The 22,349-nt window shown below is 37.5% G+C and overlaps 3 protein-coding genes, 1 long non-coding RNA gene and 1 pseudogene across 32 annotated transcripts; 4 read left to right on the top strand and 1 right to left on the bottom strand.

Annotated features, from left to right (window-relative positions):
* Nucleotides 1-1,109: 1,109 nt before the first annotated feature.
* LOC130711299 (uncharacterized) lies at nucleotides 1,110-6,754 on the bottom strand. 26 transcript variants are annotated; one of them, XR_009010661.1, is made up of 15 exons: nucleotides 6,466-6,753; nucleotides 6,298-6,384; nucleotides 6,081-6,183; nucleotides 5,520-5,595; nucleotides 4,436-4,594; nucleotides 3,885-4,078; nucleotides 3,735-3,794; nucleotides 3,355-3,576; nucleotides 3,124-3,199; nucleotides 2,830-2,892; nucleotides 2,722-2,756; nucleotides 2,327-2,415; nucleotides 2,182-2,229; nucleotides 1,682-1,896; nucleotides 1,110-1,522 (listed from the first exon to the last, which is right to left on the bottom strand). It is a non-coding gene; the product is annotated as an uncharacterized LOC130711299 (long non-coding RNA). The 26 variants fall into 26 exon arrangements; XR_009010660.1 differs by having other exon boundaries at nucleotides 2,830-3,199; XR_009010654.1 differs by having other exon boundaries at nucleotides 2,327-2,756.
* A 1,233-nt stretch (nucleotides 6,755-7,987) lies between these two features.
* Nucleotides 7,988-9,477, top strand: LOC130712188 (cytochrome P450 736A117-like; annotated as a pseudogene).
* A 1,836-nt stretch (nucleotides 9,478-11,313) lies between these two features.
* LOC130711981 (uncharacterized) lies at nucleotides 11,314-13,446 on the top strand. The gene is made up of 5 exons (XM_057561792.1): nucleotides 11,314-11,441; nucleotides 11,540-11,766; nucleotides 12,418-12,585; nucleotides 12,669-12,904; nucleotides 13,043-13,446. The coding sequence occupies exons 1-5, from the start codon at nucleotides 11,372-11,374 to the stop codon at nucleotides 13,287-13,289; spliced, it is 948 nt and encodes a 315-aa protein (XP_057417775.1). The 5' UTR covers nucleotides 11,314-11,371; the 3' UTR covers nucleotides 13,290-13,446.
* Nucleotides 13,447-14,127: 681 nt separating this feature from the next.
* Nucleotides 14,128-17,725, top strand: LOC130715324 (uncharacterized). Of its 2 annotated transcripts, XM_057565411.1 has the most exons (6): nucleotides 14,128-14,411; nucleotides 15,589-15,690; nucleotides 15,768-15,982; nucleotides 16,556-16,723; nucleotides 16,819-17,054; nucleotides 17,164-17,725. In XM_057565411.1, exons 2-6 carry the CDS (start codon nucleotides 15,621-15,623, stop codon nucleotides 17,408-17,410), a joined length of 936 nt encoding a protein of 311 aa, XP_057421394.1. In that variant the 5' UTR covers nucleotides 14,128-14,411; nucleotides 15,589-15,620; the 3' UTR covers nucleotides 17,411-17,725. The 2 variants fall into 2 exon arrangements, with proteins under 2 accessions (XP_057421394.1, XP_057421393.1); XM_057565410.1 differs by lacking the exon at nucleotides 14,128-14,411 and having other exon boundaries at nucleotides 15,523-15,690.
* Nucleotides 17,726-18,705: 980 nt separating this feature from the next.
* LOC130714094 (pentatricopeptide repeat-containing protein At1g08070, chloroplastic) lies at nucleotides 18,706-22,349 on the top strand. 3 transcript variants are annotated; one of them, XM_057563972.1, is made up of 3 exons: nucleotides 18,706-20,665; nucleotides 21,112-21,536; nucleotides 21,738-22,349. In XM_057563972.1, exon 1 carries the CDS (start codon nucleotides 18,947-18,949, stop codon nucleotides 20,564-20,566), a length of 1,620 nt encoding a protein of 539 aa, XP_057419955.1. In that variant the 5' UTR covers nucleotides 18,706-18,946; the 3' UTR covers nucleotides 20,567-20,665; nucleotides 21,112-21,536; nucleotides 21,738-22,349. The 3 variants fall into 3 exon arrangements, with proteins under 3 accessions (XP_057419955.1, XP_057419956.1, XP_057419954.1); XM_057563973.1 differs by having other exon boundaries at nucleotides 21,696-22,349; XM_057563971.1 differs by having other exon boundaries at nucleotides 21,112-22,349.

The raw sequence follows: 22,349 nt of genomic DNA, 5'->3' as shown, positions 1-22,349 counted from the left end.
TGATCAAAATAAGTCCCTACGCCGGAGAAGACAGTGGTTGCCTCCTCATTGTTTCCACAAACCATGAAATAACATGTTTAAAACACTCCTAGACCTTCATATATCTGATCTGGGCGAAGAAATCGCAAGAAACAAAGCTAAAACGAAGAAACCGAGAAGCTCCATAAATTCCGGCGAGAAGAAATCAACTTGCGACTGACCTTTTCTCTTCAACTGTGACGACCCAGCCCACGAGACCACCACCACTGAGTTCTGAGGACGAGACGAAGCCGGCCCAACACCCTGGTCGTAGCGCCGCCATGACCGCCGTCGTCAACCACCGTCTTCTCCGGCGTAGGGACTTATTCTGATTAAAAAAACAATTCCAGGGATTCGGAATCGGAAAAAAAAATTTCAGGGACTTATTTTGATACGGGGTACAATTTCAGGGACCCCTAGAGTATTTAAGCCCTAATTTTATAACCCACCAGTGAGAATTTTGTGGGGTATTTTCTACTTTGATAATGACTATGGCAGTGTACAGAAAAAATTTAGATTGGAGAAAGGGAGCTCGTCAGATTGTCTGTGAGTCGGATTGTAAGGATTATTTTTTTTTTTTTGATAAGCCATAGTAATATTAATAAAGTATCATGTAGTGTAGTGGTAAGGATCTAATTGATATAGTGCAAAAGCGTGCCCAGACTTCCCATCATGCTCAAGCGGGGATCCTTCAGGAGATTTATGGGCTGGTTGATAGGTGCTGGCGAGTGGAACTTTGCTGGATACCAAGGGAGATTAATGGTGCTGCAGATTGGATGGCCAATCAAGGTGCAAGAAGCAGGTGGAAAGGAACTCAGTTTGTTGACTCTCCAGACCAGGAACTTGAAGTCTTTGTACTTCTAGATAAGTTAGGAGTGCTTTAGTTTTTGTTTTTGTTTTGTTCAATTCCGATGTATCAAAAGAAAAAACTTAGATTTATTTTTAGCAACTTTCTTTAATAATGGAGTACATATCACATTATTATTACTCATAGGATTTAACAATTTCACTGGAAACTAATTAGCATGCTCAAAAATGAGAGTGTTTGTAACAAAAAAAAAGGCATGTAACAAAAAAAATAGAAATGAGAGTGATAAACAACAGAAACTGAAGTTATGTCAGTAATTTCTCCAAGACATAAAATCTGATCATTTATATGAATATAGTTTAAAATAAAGAAATATCAACTTGGGCAAAATAAAAAATCAGTTGTGAAACTCTTTCTGTGCAGTGTCCAAGTGATCAAGTGTCTACTCCATGGCCTCAGCATCATCCATTCTTCTATGCACGCACCACCAGTGTTTAAGCACAGAAGATCAACCCACTTTTTTCGCAACCATGATATTCTCTTGCTATTGAAGGGTGATTACTGGAAACATTGCTGAGACAATTGATGGTGATCTGAACTGCAGTCTTCAATGATTTGTATGTGCAAGTTCCCCTGAGAGAAGGATCGGTTGTGCCACTTAGTGTTGGTGATGCAGCTTCTGAAAAACCTCTCCAACTAACATGATAAAAAGGAAATTAACCATAGGAAAAACCATTGTCTTTGACCATGTCATATTAAATGGGGCTAAATCATATAATTATGGAAGATCAATATCTATGGTTTATAAGTACTTAATTTAGAGATATCTAACTGAGAGTAAAATGCCATGGATACCTCATATTTTAGCTCCTCTACTTGTGGCACAAATTTATGAGAATATGTCAAACCTTTGATGCCATCCACTAACTTTTGCAGAGACTATCATCCATCAGAATGTTCTCTATCTTTATATTTTTACCAATTAGCTCTGCATTTGGTACTCAAATCAGCCATTATACCCCCCTCTTGGTTATGGCCCTCATTCATCTTTTCAGGGTCCTAGCAACAATCTAACATATCAGACAAAAAAATGATATGACATTAGTATTTGCCTTTACCATATTGACCAAGTCACACCCACTTCTATAACAAAATTCTACTACATAGACAACTTATTTCCATATAAAAAGAACAACATATTCAGATCAGCTATTGACACCACACATGTAAAATTTGCATGTCAATTAAGAAGAATGAATGATAATCTAAATGGTTGGGATGAGATGAGGGAGGAGTTTGGCCATTCAGCGACACTGGAGACATGAACAACCCAAGTGGGTAAAGAGAGAGCTAACCCTTTGGTTCCCAGCAATGAAGGTGATGACGGTGATGAATGACACCGCCTGAAATAAAATGTGTAGAAGATATATATACCCACCAAATAAGAGTCACGATATGAAAACCCATAACGAAGAGGCAAAAAGAAGTAAAAATGGATACCTAATAACTATCCTCTCCATACTGCATGAATAAGCACCATGGCTCCCTGGTTTTCCACACTCTCAATGTTAAAAATTCACCTGTAGAGTCTGTAAAAAGAGATCTAGGAGTGAGTTAAGCAAATCCAAGCATGTACATATTTTGACAGAAATGTTGATGAAATTGTGGAAATGATAAGTAAGGACTGAATCCTTATTCAACAGTAGAATGAAAATTTGTTATACTGGGGTTCATATTGACTCTGCCCAGCAAAAAGGTTACAATGTGAATATAATTGGCTCATATCTGTTGACTGTTGCCATACAATTTTCCATCAATGTGGGTCACACCAGAGGATGGGGAAAATAATAATGTACTAATAAGTAAACGCACAACAAACTAAATTCATAGATCACCATTCTCATAAGGCTTTTGAGTCAGCCTGTGTGACCTACACAGAATTAAAATACAAATGTATCACAGGTTGAATATAAAGAAAAATATCAAAATTATTTTGGCCATACCATGCCCAGCTACACCAAGGATCAGCCCCCATGAAATGCAAGAGGTTGAATAGGTCTTCTAAGCTATTTTGCAACAGTTAAGAAGTTACTTAAGAAAAGAAATATGTAAACAACAAAATTATTTGAAAGTATAAAAATCAAGAAAACTATGCCTTTTTTCCATTACATGTGAAATTGATCAGGAACATATAAAAGTGCTCCAGGAAGATAACATTGGTAAAAATCAGAAGTGACTTATTTTTTCAGTTTGCACCAACTCTAAACGGAAGTATGGTGGAAGAACAGGAGCAGTACCTTGGGTAAAATTTATAATAGTTTCTGAAAAAAACATATTTCTTGCATTACGGAGCTTGAAAAAATTCTCCAAAACCTGCTTGATTGTAAAAGGAAAATGAAAAAAAGAAAAAACTAATCCTCGAATCCAAATGCAACAAAAAGAAGATTATAGGAATTATAAAAGATAAGCACCAAGAGTTAAGTTAAAATCGAAGAAGACAAACAAACACTAAAGGGATTTGAAGAAACCTGGTATTAGAGGGCAGCAAGATCAGAGAATTTGAGAGTCTGTTCAGTTGCGTGGACTTGTCTCTCATGCTTCCTCTCTATTACTCTTTCCCCTGTTGTTCCTTTCTCCGCCGCAGGCAGGGGCTGCGCGTGCCATACTCAGCCATCTCACACATCTCTCATGAAATCGCCGAGACGAAAGAATGTGAGTCCGGAGAACCTTTCTGGTGGCTTCAGCGATGCCTATGATGAAGGTAAAAAAATACTAGCTGAAGCAACGATTGGAAACGGCGTGATTATTTGATTAGAAACGTTAGTCTTAATGCAAGTTATAAAGATAAAAACATAAGAACCGAAATTTAAGATTGCATGAGAAAAAAAAGGATAGAAACCACACCTACCCTGCTACCCATTGCAGTCCTTGAGGATTCATGTTCTGTACACCCAATTTCCAAGCTTCTCTGAAAAGAAAATGCTCCAAAACCTGATCTCTCTGATGCAGACAATCTGACCAAAGGGGAATGTACAGAGCGAATGAAACGATCACTCACCTTTATACCGGAACAAAACGACTGGGGGTTTGAAGAGGGGGTGGAATTGAAACGGAAGCCTTGATTGCGGAATGAAAACGGATACAGAAATCTACCGAGCGAATGCCAGAGGGTTTTCCTTTAAACGTTCATGAAACTGATCTATCATCATCAAATACTATATAATTTCTATTCCTCCTTTGCATATAAACTATCTGCAAGTGTTTTTCAAGATTTAAATAAGCATAATTTCATATACATGAAAACTGAATTAGAAAAAAGGATCCTCACAACAAAGATAACAATAAGTAACTAAAAACTTCAATTTTCAATCTATATTGACCAGCATGGTATGTTTCTCAGTGAAAAACAGGAAACAATCAACCCAACAAAGAAAGATACTAAAAAACCCAGAAAACACACAACTTAATTCACTGCAACACAAAAACCAGATGCACCTCTATTTATAGTGAAAAAATGAGCAACTTCCATCTACCCAAAACTAAACAGCAAAATCAGATTCCCCAAATCCATTTCAAATTCAAATTCAAATCAGTTGTTCACATCCTTACCTGCCCACACAAGCTTCCATTGCACAAACAGAATTGTTCTGTCACTCCAGCAACATTGCTTCTTAATGCTATTAACATTTTACCTTTTCCACATTCTGAAGTCGTTGCAAATAAGTTGTCTGGCCCTGCGGATCCATGGATGCTATCTTTAATACAAGCCTGAAGTTTGTACAATAAATTCTGAATTAGACAAAAAACTGAGCAAGGCTTGGTAGCTATCAAAAGCACCGTTCATAGTTTCATAGCTTAAATCACATAAATTGGCAGTGACAAAGAGAGTTGGAGTGCATCATATGGTAAGGGTTTAATTAAATAAGGTGGTTAGGTCAGAGCTACTCATAAATTGAGATCATATACAATACAACAAGCTCAAGTTTATTAGAAACAAATAAAATTCAATATACGGATGATCAAATTGCATAAAAGATAAGAAAATGGCAAAATCAACTAACTTATAGATAAACAACACAAATCAAACACAGGCTTATTAATCAATTGAAGCCATTAATGAAAAAAACCAACATGAAATAGAGGTGGGTCGATGGCTGTAATGGGAGAACAAAGATGACTAACAAAGATAACATTGAAGCCATATTCATAATTTCATGTAGGCATGGCACATCAATTTCAACAAATGCTTCCTCTGAGTAAGAGGCCATTCATATGGACAAAATTGAGATCAATGAAAGTAACTAATCCAGACAAAAAACTCAAAGGAAAGTAACTAATCCAGACAAATTTTATGCAAGCATCATTGAAGGAAAACATGTAAGAATAGCGATCATTTCATAATCATAAATTCTGATATGTAGTGCAATACAAAAATTGAAATAGAGGTTCAGAAATGGCATTTAAAAGCTATATAAATTGCAATACAAAGTACCAAACCTAATTCCACAGGTGTGTTGGGTGATTTTAGGGTGTGAACAATTGGATACCGTAAGATTAAAGGGATGAGTAAAGATTGAATGAAAAAGAAACAATGAATACCAAGGTAAAGAAAAACTAATGACAACGAATGCCAAAAAAGAGCAAGGAAAAGGAAGTGGGGAGCATAGAAAGAAAGAAGAGAAGGACAACTCACCTGTGGAGATCAAAGGTGGAGAATTACTTATAGTCATACTCTCGTTGATGCTATGCACGCCGTTACCCACCGGCACCTGAAAGCAAGTCATATGGCAACAATTATCAGTCAAATAACACAGCAATTTCTAAACAAAATCGCACTTTCAACCTGGATCAAAGCAGGATTTATAGATTTAGATCTTTCACCATCAAATTAGTTAAATGATCCCATTGCCAAGGTAATTAAAAAGTAGAGAGTTTATGGCAACAGTTCTACTGCACATACAAATTGAAATGAAGGTCCCCTAACTTGAAATACAATGGATGACAAAAAAACTGTTCAACCCCTTAACTTGGGACCCCATCTTTTCCAAAACCAACTCTGCACAATATTCACAAAATTAAAGAAGTGAGGATGCAAAAGAATAGATACATTTATTAGATTATACTCAACAGAAAAATAAGTTCATTTTAAATAAAGATATTACCACATCATGCTATCATAGGATAGAGTTACAATAAATAATCATAGTAGTATAGTACATTCAAAAATCAAAACTATCTTCTACTCTTTCTCTACCTCAATTAGGGTATGAACTAATTGCAACTTTGCCATGAAATGTTGTCTTACTCTCTCTATCTCTATAATAGTACATCCACTGTTGTTCCCCTCTTCCTTGTCCCTGCAATGAAATGTGGAATAATTAGTAGAGAAAATGAAGGAAAATCTATGAGAGACTTAACTCCATAAGCACCATAACCACCCTGAGGCTGAAATGGAAGAGACTCTTAGGCACCTCCAATCGTGTGTTTTCCACCACACCTTCATCGGCCAGGGTGAGATTTCGGGCAGTATTGATCTGAGGAAGAAGAGAAGCTGGTCCCTAAAGCATAAAAATAGGCTTTGGATTCAGAGAAGCAGCAATGGTTTATGTGTCACTAAATTTGCCAATGAGAACGATTACCTGAAGATCAATAGGCAACACCCCTGGAATGAGAAAACGGAACCGAGATATTGAAGCTTTGATCGCAACAACGAAGGGAATAGGTTCCGAAATCTTTGACTCATTGGATAATAAAAGCTTCGATCGCAACAGCCAACAGAAAAGGTTCGGAAAAAGAAACTTACAACGAAAGCAACAACGAGCTTTTGAAATGAAGAAATTGCAATAAAGCAAGTTAATCATATGAAATTGGTACTGCTGAATCTATACCCATTATGGTCTCAGAGTACTACCCTGTCAACATGAAGCACTTACTCGTGGTACCTTTTTCATGGTCGTCCATGTTCAGTGCCTTCATACTGGGCCTTGGCCGCACGGCCCAACCGGGCCACTTAGGATTAGCCAGCGCACGGCCCAGCCCCTATACCTATAAATAGGTGACAGTTATCAATTGTGAGGGACTCTTGGCTCATTAGAGAAATGACACATGAAATTCAGTTACTCTCTCTCTCCCTCTAACACTCTCTCTCCGGTGTAATCTCTCTGCAATTTGGGTACTACCCCTCTCATAATGTTCATAGTCGGAACAAATATAGATATACATATAAATATAGTTATATAGATGATATAGTTCCATTGACAAGATAATGATAATTTTTTTGGGGTGTTATGTTTTTTAAATTTAATTTAATTTAAAATAATAATAAAATAAACGTGTCAGGGCTGATTGTGCAAAATCAGTGACACATACCCACTGAATAGTCATTTGGACCTAATTTGAAAAAAAAAATAAGACACTTAATTTGATAAAAACAATTTAGAGGACCCAATTTGATTAATCTTCAAATGTTTGGGGCTTAAAACATTTAAGCCTAGATACAAATTCAATTCAACCGTGTGAAACCCTAGACAGGATTCTGCATTGTGAACCAAGGTTTTTAAAACCGAAGTTGAACCAAGATTGAACTCGTAGTTATTAAATAATAAATTAAAAAAGGTGACCCCTAATATGCACAACTTTTTAAGTAGTGTAATTTTACACCATTTATATTGACATGTTATAAGGTCAACACATATTTTTTAAAAAATATTTAACAAATAATAAATTTTTAATAATTTTTTTAAAAAAAATGTGTTGACCTACTATAACCAGTCAAAACAAGTGGTGTTAAATTGCATCACTATAAAAGTGGTGCATATTAGGGAGAAATATTACAAAATATAAATACTGTTAAAAGTATAACTAATACCATAAATTATTATTTTTTCTCTTGAAAGTTGAAACATATTTATTTATAAGTATATATGGAGAGAAAGTAATTAGTGTTAGTAGTACTCCTTACCTTTCAAAATAATTGTAGAGAAAAAAATTTGTTTCATAATAATAACTGTTCACTTACAATTACAATAGATCGATTTAATCTTTTGATTTAATCTATTGATCGATTGATTGCGTACACAATTTAGAGCATGAAAGATGCACATGTGGAAAATAGTAAGGAAGAGACAATCAATAAAATACATGTGTGTTTCAAAACGCAATATGACCTACTTGGTTGATGAGCTCTATATATTATTAAGATTGGAGTCGCTAACTTGTCACACTTCTTACAGTGATGACGATGGAGGGAGGAAGTTTCAGCACTTGCTGATGGAGTTGGGGGAGTTATTAGGTGCTGTCTTCATTGGGGATTATATACCTTGGCTTGATTGGTTGAGTGAGGTTAATGGCTTGTATGGTAGAGCAAGGAGAGTGGCAAAGAAATTGGATGAGTTTATAGATGAAGTTATTGAAGATCATATAAGGAATAGCAGTGATGATGGCCATGTTGATATAGATAGTGGGGACCAAAATGATTTTGTGGACGTTTTGCTTTCGATCCAAAAGACCAATGCTATTGGCTTCCCACTCGATGGAAGGCTTTGATACAGGTAAGAATATAACTATGGAAAATGATTCTGTCCCCTTTAGACATATAGGTTTTATGGCAGTTTTTAACTTTCACAATTAAAAAAAAAAAAACATACTACACGATTTGTGGTGGTCTAGAACGTCCCAAGATTTCGCTTATGTTTTTTTTTTTCTGATATTTGTTGTAGTTTCAAACAGGCTACAAATCATGTTTTTAAGTTTTTTTTGCTTCACTGTTTGTGACGGTAAAAAATAGCCACAAATATCTATGCATGAAGAGTGTTTGAGTCGCTCGGGTTCATATAGCCGAAGTGTATAATTATCAATTGATGATTGAGTTTGATTGTTTCTTGATAATATTTGTTATTTAAAATTAACTTATTAATATACTTCAGTTTACTCTCTAAAAAGATGTATATTTGAAAATTTTATATATGTGTAAAGTTGCTAACGTAGAAGTCCCATCTAATTTGTCTAGCATAGTAACATTTATTTTTGGTTCAGGACATGTTTGCTGCAGGTACAGACACCACGTACACAGTTCTAGAGTGGGCAATGGCAGAACTGTTAAAGCATCCAGATGTGATGCATAAATTGCAAGATGAGGTGAGAAATGTGGTTGGAAACAGAACTCATGTAACTGAAGAGGATTTGAGTGACATGAACTACTTGAAGGCTGCGATTAAAGAAACCCTTCGCCTCCACCCGCCGGCTCCCTTATTAGTTCCTAGAAGATGCACTAAAGACACCACCAAACAGAATGGTTATGTCATTGCTGCTGGCACACATGTATTAGTGAATGCTTGGGGAATTGCAAGAGACCCTTTATGTTGGGACCAACCTCTGGAGTTTAAACCAGAAAGGTTCCTCAGCAGTGGCATAGATTTCAAAGGACATGATTTTCAGTTTGTCCCGTTCGGAGCAGGAAGGAGAGGTTGCCCTGGACAGCTATTTGCTATTGCTGTGGATGAGCTGGTGCTAGCAAACCTAGTCTTCCAATTTGATTGGAAATTGCCTGCTGGGGAGGAGGATTTGGACATGACTGAAACTAATGGCCTTACAAGCCATAGGAAATATCCCCTAATGGCAGTTCCTACCAAATACATATGAGAGAATTAATGAAAACAACTAACTACCAGAACATGAAGAAGAAAATTAAATAAGTTATGACAAATAGAAATAAAGCATGTCAAAAAAAAAAAAAACTGTGTAATGTATTGTGTTGTGTGATACTTGCTTATGTTACGGATGCAGCTGTACGTGTCATGTGTTATTTTAGGTTGTAAATATTCAATCCTTGTAATTCTAAGGAAATAAGCTTTGTGATAGTTAACTATGATCATGCATGGTAGTTAACAATGAGCATGCTTCGTGGTACTTGTTTATGCTTGATTGTTTTTAGTTTTCATGAAAGCTTAAAATAAGAAATGTTTATAAGATCAGGAAAAAAGTTGGGGTTAATCAAGTTTTTTATGAAGTTAGTCATGCGTCTTTAGATGTATTTATTATCCAATTTTAGTCATGTGTCCTCCCACTTGGATCAAGTGTAACACTGATGGTTTTGTCAATGGACCTCTGAATTTGGCTTCGTGTGGTGGGGTTTGTTGGGATGAGAATGGCAGGTGGTTATTTGGGTTTTGCAGGAACCTTGGTTCATCCAATGTGCTATGGGCTGAACTGTGGGGCATTTTTACTATTGTTCTCTTAGCATGGCAAAGAGGCTTCCGTAAGGTGCTTGTCGAGAGCGACTCATGGTGCCAGTGCAGCTCATCAATGAAGGGTGTGATTTCCTCCATCCTTATGCTAACCTTGTGCAGCAGATTCGTAGCTAGCTGGAGAATGATTGGGAGTTACGTTTTGTTCATGTTTGCAAGGAGGCAAACCGGGTTCTTGACGAGCTTGCTAACATGGCTCATGAGCTAGTTCTGGGGTCCCATGTTTTGGACCATCCCCACCTAGGTGTTCTAATTTGCTTCTTTTTTATGTCTCAGGAGGGTCGCTCCCGCGCTCTACCCGTGTGTAGTTTGCTTGTTTGGGCTTAGCCCTCCTTAAAAAAAATAAAATAAATAAAAAATACCAATAATTATTAAAGTAATATTAATATTTAGAATTACTTTAAAAAATATATATTAATATTTAGAATTGATTTGACACTTGCTGGAAATTATTAAATAATGAATTATATTAACTTATAGTAACATAAAATGTAATTTTACTATTCATACAAAATGATTATATAAAAATTTTAATGTACCTTCGAATTGGTTTGGTTCAAATTTACTTTTTTTTATTAATAGACAAATGTTAGTTGTTAATTGTTAGTAAATTAATTTATTCGTCAGGGTTTGAACCGTGATTGTTTACCCTACAAATCCCTTCATTTTTCTTAGCTCACCAAATGATCTACTTTCCCAAATTTTTGCTCATTTATTTTTACAAATCCAAAGCAATCAAATTCTATCACTTCAAATGTTATTTTGCCTCATGCCCGAATCAACCCAATCCGTGTACACTCTTACTACTTGTCAGTTATGAAACTATCTCATTCTATACTCGCAACCGAGTTAATATTTTGTTTGTTAGAAGTAAGTTTGTGACGAAAGAAAGAGGAGACAGAGGAGAGTCGTTTACTTTTATTTAGATTTTGCAAGTTACTGTCAGTCATACATGGTGACAAAATGTGCTAACCCGTGAGGTGCTGAGATCCTCTCAAGTGTAAAAAAATTTGAGAGTGTCAAGTTTTACCATCTCACCATTAACTTTTGTTAGATAATAAATAAAGAAATAAAATAAAATAAAATTAATGGTGAGATGAGATGATGAAACTTGACCTCCCTTAAGTTTTTTTACACTTTGAGAGGATCCAAACCCGTGAGAAAGTGTTTTGACCAAGTTAGCTTTTTGTCATTAATTGAACTTGTTGTATAGACTATAGAGTATAATTCCTGACAGAAAAGTGTTCAGTTCAAAGTTCAGACTTTGAGACACAGAGAAGTCGCTGTCTGTCTCTGATTCATGGATCAAATCCAACACAAATTCGTCAACGTTGGTTTTCTCAAACTCCACATAGCTGAAATTGGAAGTGGTGAGAACTGAGAACCAACCAACATCACACTCTATTTTTCTACTATCAATCCATGTAAAAAATGTCAATGCCTTTTCTTTTTTTCACTGGTCTTTCAGGTTCAAACGTGGTCATATTTCTCCACGGCTTCCCGGAGATATGGTACTCCTGGCGCCACCAAATGATTGCCCTCGCCAACGCCGGATTCAGAGCTATCGCGTCTGATCACAGAGGCTATGGACTCTCTGACCCGCCACGGGAACCTGATATCTCTAACTTCTCTGATATTCTCTCTGACCTCCTTGCACTTATGGATGCTCTTGCTCTTCCAAGGTATATACACTCTGTAAACAACATTTTTTATTCTATTTCCTGGAATTTCAGGCTATACACTTGAATCAAATATCAATTGTGAACTCAACGCATACTTATTTTCACACAATTTTCATTATTTATGTGACATTCAATGTTAAATAAATACACCCAAAAAAATCAATTGATATATGGGAAGAAAATCCTCACCTCTTAAGCTAGTTTTTGGTGTAGTCGTGTAGAGTTAGGCTTCCCAAATTCTAATGTGGTATTAAAACCTATCTTATATCCATTAACGGGAGACCACCTAGAGATATGACCAAGATAACCCTTATATATGAGAAAGAAATCCTGACCTCTTGAACTAACTTTTGGGATAGAGTTAGGCCTCACAAATTCTAATGAGAATAGTTAGTTGTCATAAAAGAATTGTCTGATGTATGAAGAGATGCCAAATGGTAAGCTGTTTTTATCATATGCTTAGTGCATTCTTCTACAATTGATTTTAAAGTCATAATCAATTCTCGGAGTAAGCTTTTGTGAGTAGCTTTTAGGTTCTGGAATTGATTATGCGGGAAGCGATGTTAATCCAAACGTGTACATTAAATTGATTGATTGATTGATTCCTGAATTTATCATATGCATAATGCCTAATTGATTGATTATCATCCTGAATGTACATTAGGTGTTCCTTGTTGGGAAAGATTTTGGAGCACGTCCTGCACATTTATTTTCCATTCTGCACCCGGAAAGGGTCTTGGGAGTTATCACTTTGGGAGTTCCATATGTTCCACCACGCCCCTCTGTGTATCACAAGTACTTTCCTGAAGGCTTCTACATTTTGAGATGGCGGGTAAATTCAATTTCATTCGACTTTTCAGCCTTACTGGTTGTTAACCTCATGATTATAACTTTGTTTGTGTCTATATATATCAGAAGCCTGGTAGGGCAGAGACTGATTTTGGACGCTTTGATGTTAAGACTGTTGTGCGGAATATTTACATCCTTTTCTCAAGAAGTGAAATACCAATAGCTCAAGAAAACCAGGAGATCATGGATTTGGTGGAACCGGATACCCCTCTTCCCACATGGTTCTCAGAGGAGGATCTTGCAATATACGCAGCTTTGTATGAGAAATCTGGATTCCGAACCACATTGCAGGTTCCATATAGGTGCTGGCTTTTTTCTCTGTTGCTGTTTTTAAAGTGAAATGCTACCATAGTACTACAAAACATGGTCCATTGACTTCTCAGGTTTTCTGATATATAGGTGAATTGTTGATGGTGGATTTGTTTTGTTTGCATTTGTAGGTCATTTGGTGAAGAATTTAACATACCAGATCCTGTGCTCAAAGTTCCAGCACTAGTGATAATGGGTGGCAAGGATTATATTCTCAAGTTTCCAGGGATTGAAGATTTAACAAAGGGCGAAAAGGCAAAAGAGTTTGTAAGGAATCTGGAGACTACATTCATTCCTGAGGGTACCCATTTTGTTCAAGAACAATTTCCTGAACAGGTTAATCAGCTTATCCTTGCCTTCCTTGCCAAGCACACTTGAAATTGGACTTTCACATGGTATATGTGGATTAGGAAGTGTGGAGTGTGGAGAGTTTGCATAAATTATTAGAAGCTTGCTTGTAGAACTTAGATGAGATGAATATCTTGGGCATTCGGGCAGGGTACTACTGAATTAAAATATACGATTCTGATTTTCAGTGTGTCCTTTGTTTGTTACATATATTTAGTAAAATTTCCATTTACAGGGTGTACAATAATCGTTAAAAATTTGGCTTCAAAGCAAGTTGAATAATGTGATAGGAATGGAGTTTTGAATGGGAATGTCTATGTGAGGGGAGGAAGGAAGGCAATAGATGAACATAACCTCTGAAGGAATCAATTCTTTGTAAATAGAATAACTAATTGTAGTTAGAAGAAAGGGAGGAGGCAAAGGGGAAAATGGGAATCAATGGATTGAAGTTGATAGTGGAACTGGAAGAGTCATGCTCTCTTGAAAATTTTGGGTAAAGGTATCTGAAAGCTTAGGGCCTGTTTGGTTTGCATGTTTTCTATTTCCATTTTCATTGAAAACAGAAAATAAGGTAGAAAACATGTTTAGTTTGATTTTTGAAAATATTTTCAAAGGAAATATTTTCTAAAATAGGCTGATTTGTGAAAACAAAAAATCATTGATTCCCATTTTCCCCTAACAACAAATCAAGGAAATATTTTCTAAAATAGCTATTGAAATACACCATCCGGTCACAAATATAAGCAAAAAACAACATTTTAGGTTCATTCAATAAATGCATGTATCTAGTCATTTATTGAATGAACCTAAAATGTTGTTTTTTGCTTATATTTATGACCGGAGGGTGTAAGCTTCTTTAGGAAACACATTTAAAGAACTCTTAAGCTAGTCAACTAAGCTAGCTGAAATGACATGTTAAACATAGCTTTTGTGCTGTTACCACCTCATTGGAAATTTACGTACTAAACTACTAATCAATAAAATTTGTCTTTCCTTTTGATTTGTTATTTTTATTCGATTAAGCTCCGCAATCGATAGAGGTAAAGGAGTCTATGATGGTCATACGAGAATGGATACATGCCTTACATCATCGAAGAAAGCTCTTTAGATATGGAAAAGAGAGTCAAAGGCAGGAAGTTCCCTAATAAAAAGGTGAGATGTGCAAGAGTTTTGGCGCAAAATATGAGGTGGAAGATTCTATTAATCTTTATGTTTTTTAGTTTAATAATTATGTTATTAGAAGAGCATGCCCCAATTTCTTGAAGGATAACGTGGATCCGTCCAAGGTGGTGCTTGTATCGTTCTCACCACACTGGCAAAGAGGTTGAGTTGTGGCCTTACGAGCCCTACGATGTGGTGGCCGTGTACAAAAAGAAACATCTCAGGTAATGTTTGAAATGCATATATGAACCCAACGCGTCTCACCTCGTGGGTAGAGCTGGGTATATGGGCCAAGACCCTCATAACCACGGTCCGCGCAGGCTAGCGCGGTAAAATGCAGGCTTGTTTATGAAGAAGAGATTTTTTGGCTCGATTTGTTTATGGGCTAAAATGTAGGTCTGAATTATATGTTGCCCAACTTTAAGCATATGAATGCTAGGTATATGTACCCAAGCCCGAGATTGACCCTTGTAACCAGTGATCTGCATGTGTAGGACCAAATAAAATGTAGGCTTGTATATGAAGAAAGCTTTTCTAGCTCGACCTGCTTAACTGCAGGCTTAAATGAGTAAGGCAAGCCTGTTACCTAGCTCTACTCATGTGTGCTAGCTCCATTAAAATTAGGTACTCAATCGCTGTGAGTAAAGAAATCCCAGGGTATGACCGCAATATTTTTCATTATGTTCATTTCCCAAAAAAAAAATCTGTTTTCTATTTTTTGGAGACAATGATAATTTTTTGTTTTCATTTTTTACCTGTTTTTCAAAAAAAATTCAAAGAAATCATTTTTAAAAATTCAATCAAATGTGTTTTCATCTATATTTTCTATTTTCACTTAAAATAAAATAGAAAATGAACAAATCAAACAACCCCTTATTTTCATGTTCTCATACTATCTAACGGTAAACCAAACAAGCTCAAGATAGAAATCATTTAAGTGATCGGTCAATCCACCTCGATCACCAATTTTTTAATATCTCAATTAGTTTTTCTTCACTTCTAAGTAAAAATAATTATTTATGTAGGAGTATTATTTAGCAGTATTTTACAGAATTTGTATTATTTTCCCATTCACATTAATATAAAATCTTCATAAAAAGTCATATTTGTCTCCAATGCTATGAACCAAACCGTACTGACACTGTTGAGTGTTGACTGTTGAGTTCAGCTCAGACACAGAGAATTCGCAGTCTCTGATTCATGGATCAAATTCAACACAAGTTCATCAATGTCGATTCCCTGAAACTCCACGTAGCTGAAATTGGAACTGGTGAGAGAACCACCACCACCACACTCGCTCTATTTCCATTTATCAAACAAACTCATCACCCTTCTTTCTTCTTTCAGGTCAAAACGTTGTCGTATTCCTGCACGGGTTCCCGGAGATATGGTACTCCTGGCGCCACCAGATGATTGCCCTCGCTAACGCCGGCTTCAGAGCTATCGCTCCCGATTTCAGAGGCTACGGACTCTCCGACCCGCCGCCGGAACCCGAAAATGCTACCTTCTCTGTTCTTCTCTCTGACCTTCTTGCAATTCTTGACGCTCTTGCTCTTTCCAAGGTATATATAATCTGTATTTTGATATTGTCTGAGGCATAAATGTTTTGTCTGTCTCGTGGAATTTCAGACTCTATACTTGTATCAACTATCAACTATGAATTCAACATATATTTTTTCACTTATTTTTTCTCATTTATCTAACATTTGATGGATGTTGTACAAACAAGTGGGTTGATGTTGGGTCACACTTCGTCCTTTAAGCAATTGGTTTGAGTTTGATCTTGAATTTTTATGAATGGAAAAAACTCTTTCATAAGTCCCCTATAGCTTTGTGTGCTGACTGTAAGGCGATAGATTAGTTTCACGACTACTGGTTGTGGGAATGAGGGGCATGGCAAGCTTTTAAATTTAGTTTTCTTACATGCGATGCATATGTATGTGAGCTGTAGAAACTATTGTAGACACGTCATATTCTTTGATCTTGGCTCCCTAGTCTTGAATTGCTGCCTCAGCCACTGAAATACTGCCTATATGTTTGTGGCTTAGGATTTGTGAAATCACCATTGTATTGTGTCAAACGGAAAAAACACAACACACACGGATTGATCGATTCTCACCCTGAATGTACATTAGGTGTTCCTTGTTGGTAAAGATTTTGGAAGTCGTCCTGCATATCTATTTTCCATTCTACACCCGGAAAGGGTATTGGGAGTGATAACATTTGGAGTTCCATTTGTTCCACCAGGCCCTTCTATGCTTCACAAGCACCTTCCTGAAGGCCTCTACATTTTGAGATGGCAGGTAAATTCATTTTCCTTTCACTCTTCAGCTGTAAATGTTTGGTAACACAGTCATCATCATCATCATGACTTTGTTTGCGTCTACATATATATCAGGAACCAGGAAGGGCAGAGGCTGATTTTGGACGCTTTGATGCAAAGACTGTTGTGCGGAACATTTACATTCTTTTCTCAAGAAGTGAATTACCAATAGCTCAAGAAAACCAGGAGATCATGGATATGGTGGAATCGGATACCCCTCTTCCCACTTGGTTCTCAAAGGAGGATCTTGCAATGTACGGCGCATTGTACGCGAAATCTGGATTCCGAACTGCCTTGCAGGTTCCATACAGGTATCATTTCTTACTACAAAAGCATGGTCCTTGGACATCTCAGGTTTTCTGATCTATTAGGTGAATTGTTTTGTTAATTGTGAATTTGTTTTTCTTTGCTTATTCGTAGGTCATTGGGTGAAGACTTTAACTTATCAGATCCTGTGGTCAAAGTTCCGGCACTAGTGATAACGGGTGGCAAGGATTATAGTCTCAAGTTTCCAGGGATTGGTGATTTAATAAAGGGTGAAAAAGCAAAAGAGTTTGTTCCAAATCTAGAGACTGCATTCATTCCTGAGGGAACCCATTTTGTTCAAGAACAATTTCCTGAGCAGGTGAACCAGCTTATCCTTGCCTTCCTTGCCAAGCACACTTAGTCATGGTGATTCATGAGGAAAGGGAAGTTATGAAGGAGTTTTGCCTCAAGGCTTGTTGGTAGAATTTTGATTTGATGGATTTCTTGCTCCATGATCTGAACTCTTCAAGATTGCAAGAGAGAAGAAGAATATTTCAGGGTCTTGAGACTTTTACATCATTTATATACTAAACTTATACATTATTCATACTCTGAAATTATATGATTAAAATTGGTATAAAATATTATTGGAGATGTATGGTACATTACTACATTTGCCCAGCCACATTTATACCATCAAGTAAATTTGGATAAGGCATTTGATCATTTGAAATGAGTATGAGGTATCCAGATACAAATATCAACACGAACTGGTTCCTTTAAAGTGATGAAACTCTCTCCATCTCTGTCTCCAAGATTCAACCAATTAATTTCATATCAAACGATCTAAAAAATCTCAGCATGTAGACTATGATCACAGTAATAACAGTATATATGATCTGTATTTAGACTATTTCAAATTTTGTTTGGAGGTGAATTTTCTCACCCACGTGGGACGAGAAGATATTTTAGGGGACCATCTTGCTGACATAATTCTGGAACAATTCAAAGCTCCAGATGCATGTAGAACTTATCCTGTCATTGCTTGCTTGATCCTGAATATCTTGTAATAGTCTATATAACCCTGTTGATTAATGGATTGACAAATGTTGTTTTAACACATTGGCTCTAGGATGAGGCTGCGCTTGACTAAGTAACCGAATGTTGTTACTTGTCAAACTAATTTATCAATAACAGGAACTCCACAGGAAAATTCAAATCAAATTCTTTCTACAACACATTTTAGCTTAGTCGGTAAAACAAACCACTTTCCTTCAAAAGATTGTATGTTTAATTCTCACCGTCAAAGTGATTGTGTTAGTCAAGAGACATATTTTTGAACTGACAATCATGACAAATCCCCTCGCCGCTGGTGCTTGCGGTAAATGGCCGGGCGTTAAATGTGCTCCATTCCCATAAGCGATGATCGAATTCCCGACATCTTGGTTAAAAGACGAAGTGAGTTAACTATTACACCACACCCCGTAGTAATCTTTCTTTCTTTTCTACTTAGAATACAAAGAGATCTCTCAAAGAGTGCGGCTCTTAAGAATTGAACTTTCAACCTTAGAGGCTCAAACAGTCACTTTTAACTACTGCGACCGACACTCATTACTTCGAGAGTACATCTTAATTAAATCTTAATTAAATGTTAATAAAACAAACAAACATTTTTCTTATATAACTAGGGGAATATTTATGTGCTAATAATCACCACCATTGATTTGTTTCTACTTTCTAACACATAGTATTAATCTTCAGCCACAAAACGGAGGCTTTACAAACGAAAATAGCTACAGCTCAGAGAGTGGTAGAAGACAAGTTCATATCTCTGCTACGATCATGTAGAACTCGCGAACTCCTCCACAAGATTCAAGCCCAAATAGTGACCAATGGCCTCGAGCACAATGGTTTCGTCACGCCGAGTCTCATCAAGGCGTGCTCAAACCTGGGCGCGATGGGTCATGCCCGGAAGGTGTTCGACAAAATGCCTGAGCCAAACACGGCCACTTGGAACGCCATGTTCAATGGGTACTCCCTCACGGAGTCCCACCGCGACGTTGTTGTCTTGTTTGCAGAGATGAACCGCGCTGCTGCGGCGCCATTGAACCACTTCACCTTGCCGATTGTTGTGAGGTCGTGCTCGAAGGCAGGTGCCGTGAGGGAGGGGGAGCAAGTACACTGTGTGGCGGCCAAACGCGGTTTTAAGTGGAACTCGTTTCTGTGTACCGCGCTGATTGAAATGTACTCTGCCAAAGGGTCGGTTGGAGATGCTTATAAAGTGTTTGGTGAGATGCCTGAGAGGAATGTCGTTGTTTGGACTGCTATGATCAGTGCTTATATTTCGTGCGGTGACGTGGGTTCTGGGAGGCGCCTTTTGGACCTCGCGCCGGAGCGTGATGTTGTCATGTGGAGCATTGTGATTTCGGGTTACATTGAATCGGGGGATATGGTTTCTGCGAGGGAGCTTTTCGATAAGATGCCGAACCGGGATGTGATGTCGTGGAACACCTTGCTGAACGGTTACGCGAATAGCGGGGATGTTGGGTCGTTTGAGAAGGTGTTTGAGGAAATGCCTGAGAGGAATGTGTATTCTTGGAATGTCTTGATTGGTGGCTATGCTAGGAATGGGCGCTTTTCTGATGCTTTGGAGGCTTTTAAACAGATGTTGGTTGAAGGGGATGTGGTTCCTAATGATTTCACCCTCGTCGCGGTGCTTTTGGCGTGTTCGAGATTGGGGGCTCTTGACATGGGTAAGTGGGTGCATGTGTATGCAGAGAGCATTGGGTACAAGGGAAACATGTTTGTTGGGAATGCTTTGATTGACATGTATGCAAAATGTGGGGTTATTGAAAGTGCAGTTGATGTCTTCAATTGCTTGGATAGGAGAGATATTATTAGTTGGAACACTATGATTAATGGCTTAGCCATGCATGGTAACACAGCTGATGCCTTGAGTTTATTTGATCAAATGAAGAATTCGAGAGAACAACCAGATGGGGTCACTTTTGTTGGAATATTATCTGCTTGTACACACATGGGATTAGTCAGAGATGGCTTCTTGTATTTCCAATCAATGGTTGATCATTATTCAATTATACCTCAAATTGAGCATTATGGATGTATGGCTGATTTGCTGGGAAGAGCTGGGCTTCTAGACCAGGCTGTGAGTTTTGTGAGAAAGATGCCAATGGAACCGGATGCAGTTATATGGACTTCCCTACTTGGGGCATGTAGGACACACAAGAATGTTGAGATAGCAGAACTGGCTCTTCAGCATCTCATTGAACTTGAACCAAAGAACCCTGCAAACTTCGTCATGCTTTCAAACATATATAAGGATCTTGGAAGGTGGCAAGATGTTGCCAGACTGAAGATTGCAATGAGAGATACCGGGTTCAGGAAATTGCCAGGATGTAGCGTTATTGAGTGCAATGATAGTGTGGTGGAATTCTATTCATTGGATGAGCGACATCCTGAGACAGAGAGTATCTATAGGGCATTGCGGGGATTGACTATGCTTTTAAGATTACATGGATATGTGCCAAATCTTGTGGATGTTGCTCAAGGAACTTGAATGATGGGAGATGTATTATGAGTGGATAATCAACATTTTATGATCGGGCTCAGCATCCAATAGATTCATAAGGCCTTTGACATTGTGAAAATCATGCGGGTAAAATCACCATTAGACTGCGGTCCTGCATCTATTGTAGTCAAAATCAGTTCTGGTATATATATGAAATGTTCCATTACTGAATTGTCCTAAAAATTATTTAGTAGTCAGACATGCAATTTGGCCATGCCAGACTCCTGTATTTGAATGAGGCTTTAGAAATGCATGTCATTTTTCTCATTTGGATTTGGATGAATGTGATAGTGGCATAAAAGGTTGCAAAAGCTGTGAACTAACAAGTTATACCCCATAATAAGATGCTGAACTAACTCATCTGTGATTAAATTGTGTTTCACTGTATTATTTACTGGAGTAGTTTCCAATGTCTCTTCCCATGTAATTCGTCTATTAATGAATACTAAAATCCTGATTTCTTTATTACAAACTCAGTGCTGAACTTTGGCTGTTGTGCCAAGATGAGTAACATTTTTAATGTTTATTTGTAGGGCGGAGACTAGGGTGAATCACACCCCATTCGGTTCACCGTGATGTACCATCAATTATTTATACCATTGGATTTAACAATAAACAATTGAACGACCTAGACTGTTGAAGGGCAATCAGGTTTGAAGAGTTGTTTTGAATTTTGCAATTTGGTCCTTAGATTTAGATTACCAACTTGTTTCTAGCAAATGAGTGGCAATGGCTGATGAGACTAGTGAAAGAGAATTCCGGGGACTACTGCTCCTCTGCTGGCGTTGTTGTCTAACACTGTAGAGTAACTTTTACCCCTCTTTCATTGTTCCATTTTTTTGAGATCATTCACCTCAACTAAGTCAGATTTGTTTGGGGATTCAAATATTTGGATGAATTGCAATGTAAACCTTACAAGAGGAGGGTCATTCTTAGTTATTGCTGCCGGCTGAAAAGGGTATTTTGAAACCTCTAACACACATCTAAATTCTTTCTCTTTGTTTACTTTCGCATTTACGATGAATACAACAACTCAATTGTCTTTCACACATTCATTCTTCAGTTTGGGTATGACCTTCAAAGTATTGCAATTTATGTACTCTCATTTCTGTATCAGCTTAATCTGACCCTGTTTGTTGCTGTTTTGTGGGGAAAAAAGGAGACCAGAAAAATTGGAACAACAAAACCATGGCGGCGCTGTTGTAGGGAAATAAAATGGGTATTGCGACGGGCTCGTCGGCTTGGGAATGTTGACAGAGGAATGAAAGAGTGGTGTCTGGTTTAGTGGTCCCTCATCGCAGCCACCACACCCTACACGGGGGACACTAAACAGGAGGCAGCCGCACTGCCTTTCGCCGGAGACATCTAAACCTTGGAAGAAGAAGGAAATACGAGAAAAAAAATGTACCGCGGTGGTTATTTTTCACCGAAGATAACACCCTTGCTTTGCTAGGTCAAAAAGTTAAGCAGAAGGAGGGAATAAGAAAAAGTTTGCTTATGGAACCAATGTGGTATTTGGCTACTTCTGGCTCTGTCAGTTCCCTCTTCACGGAATATGTTGAGTATGGCTCATAGGCATAGGCAGTGTCATTGGGGCAATGGGCCGGGGTACGGTTTAGGGGTATTATTGTAAACTAGATCGTTAGTATCCCTATATAAGCTTGTAACATTGTAACCCTAATTATTGTATTCATAAGAGAATCAATAAACGGAACTATAGCTACTCTATAGTCGCAGAGGTAGGCAATTTGACCAAACTGCGTGAACAAAA

This window comes from Lotus japonicus, chromosome 4 (genome assembly GCF_012489685.1).
Source record: "Lotus japonicus ecotype B-129 chromosome 4, LjGifu_v1.2".
Taxonomy (NCBI): domain Eukaryota; kingdom Viridiplantae; phylum Streptophyta; class Magnoliopsida; order Fabales; family Fabaceae; genus Lotus; species Lotus japonicus.
The sequence above is the reverse complement of the archived record's forward strand: the minus strand, read 5'-3'. Positions and strand labels throughout refer to the sequence as shown.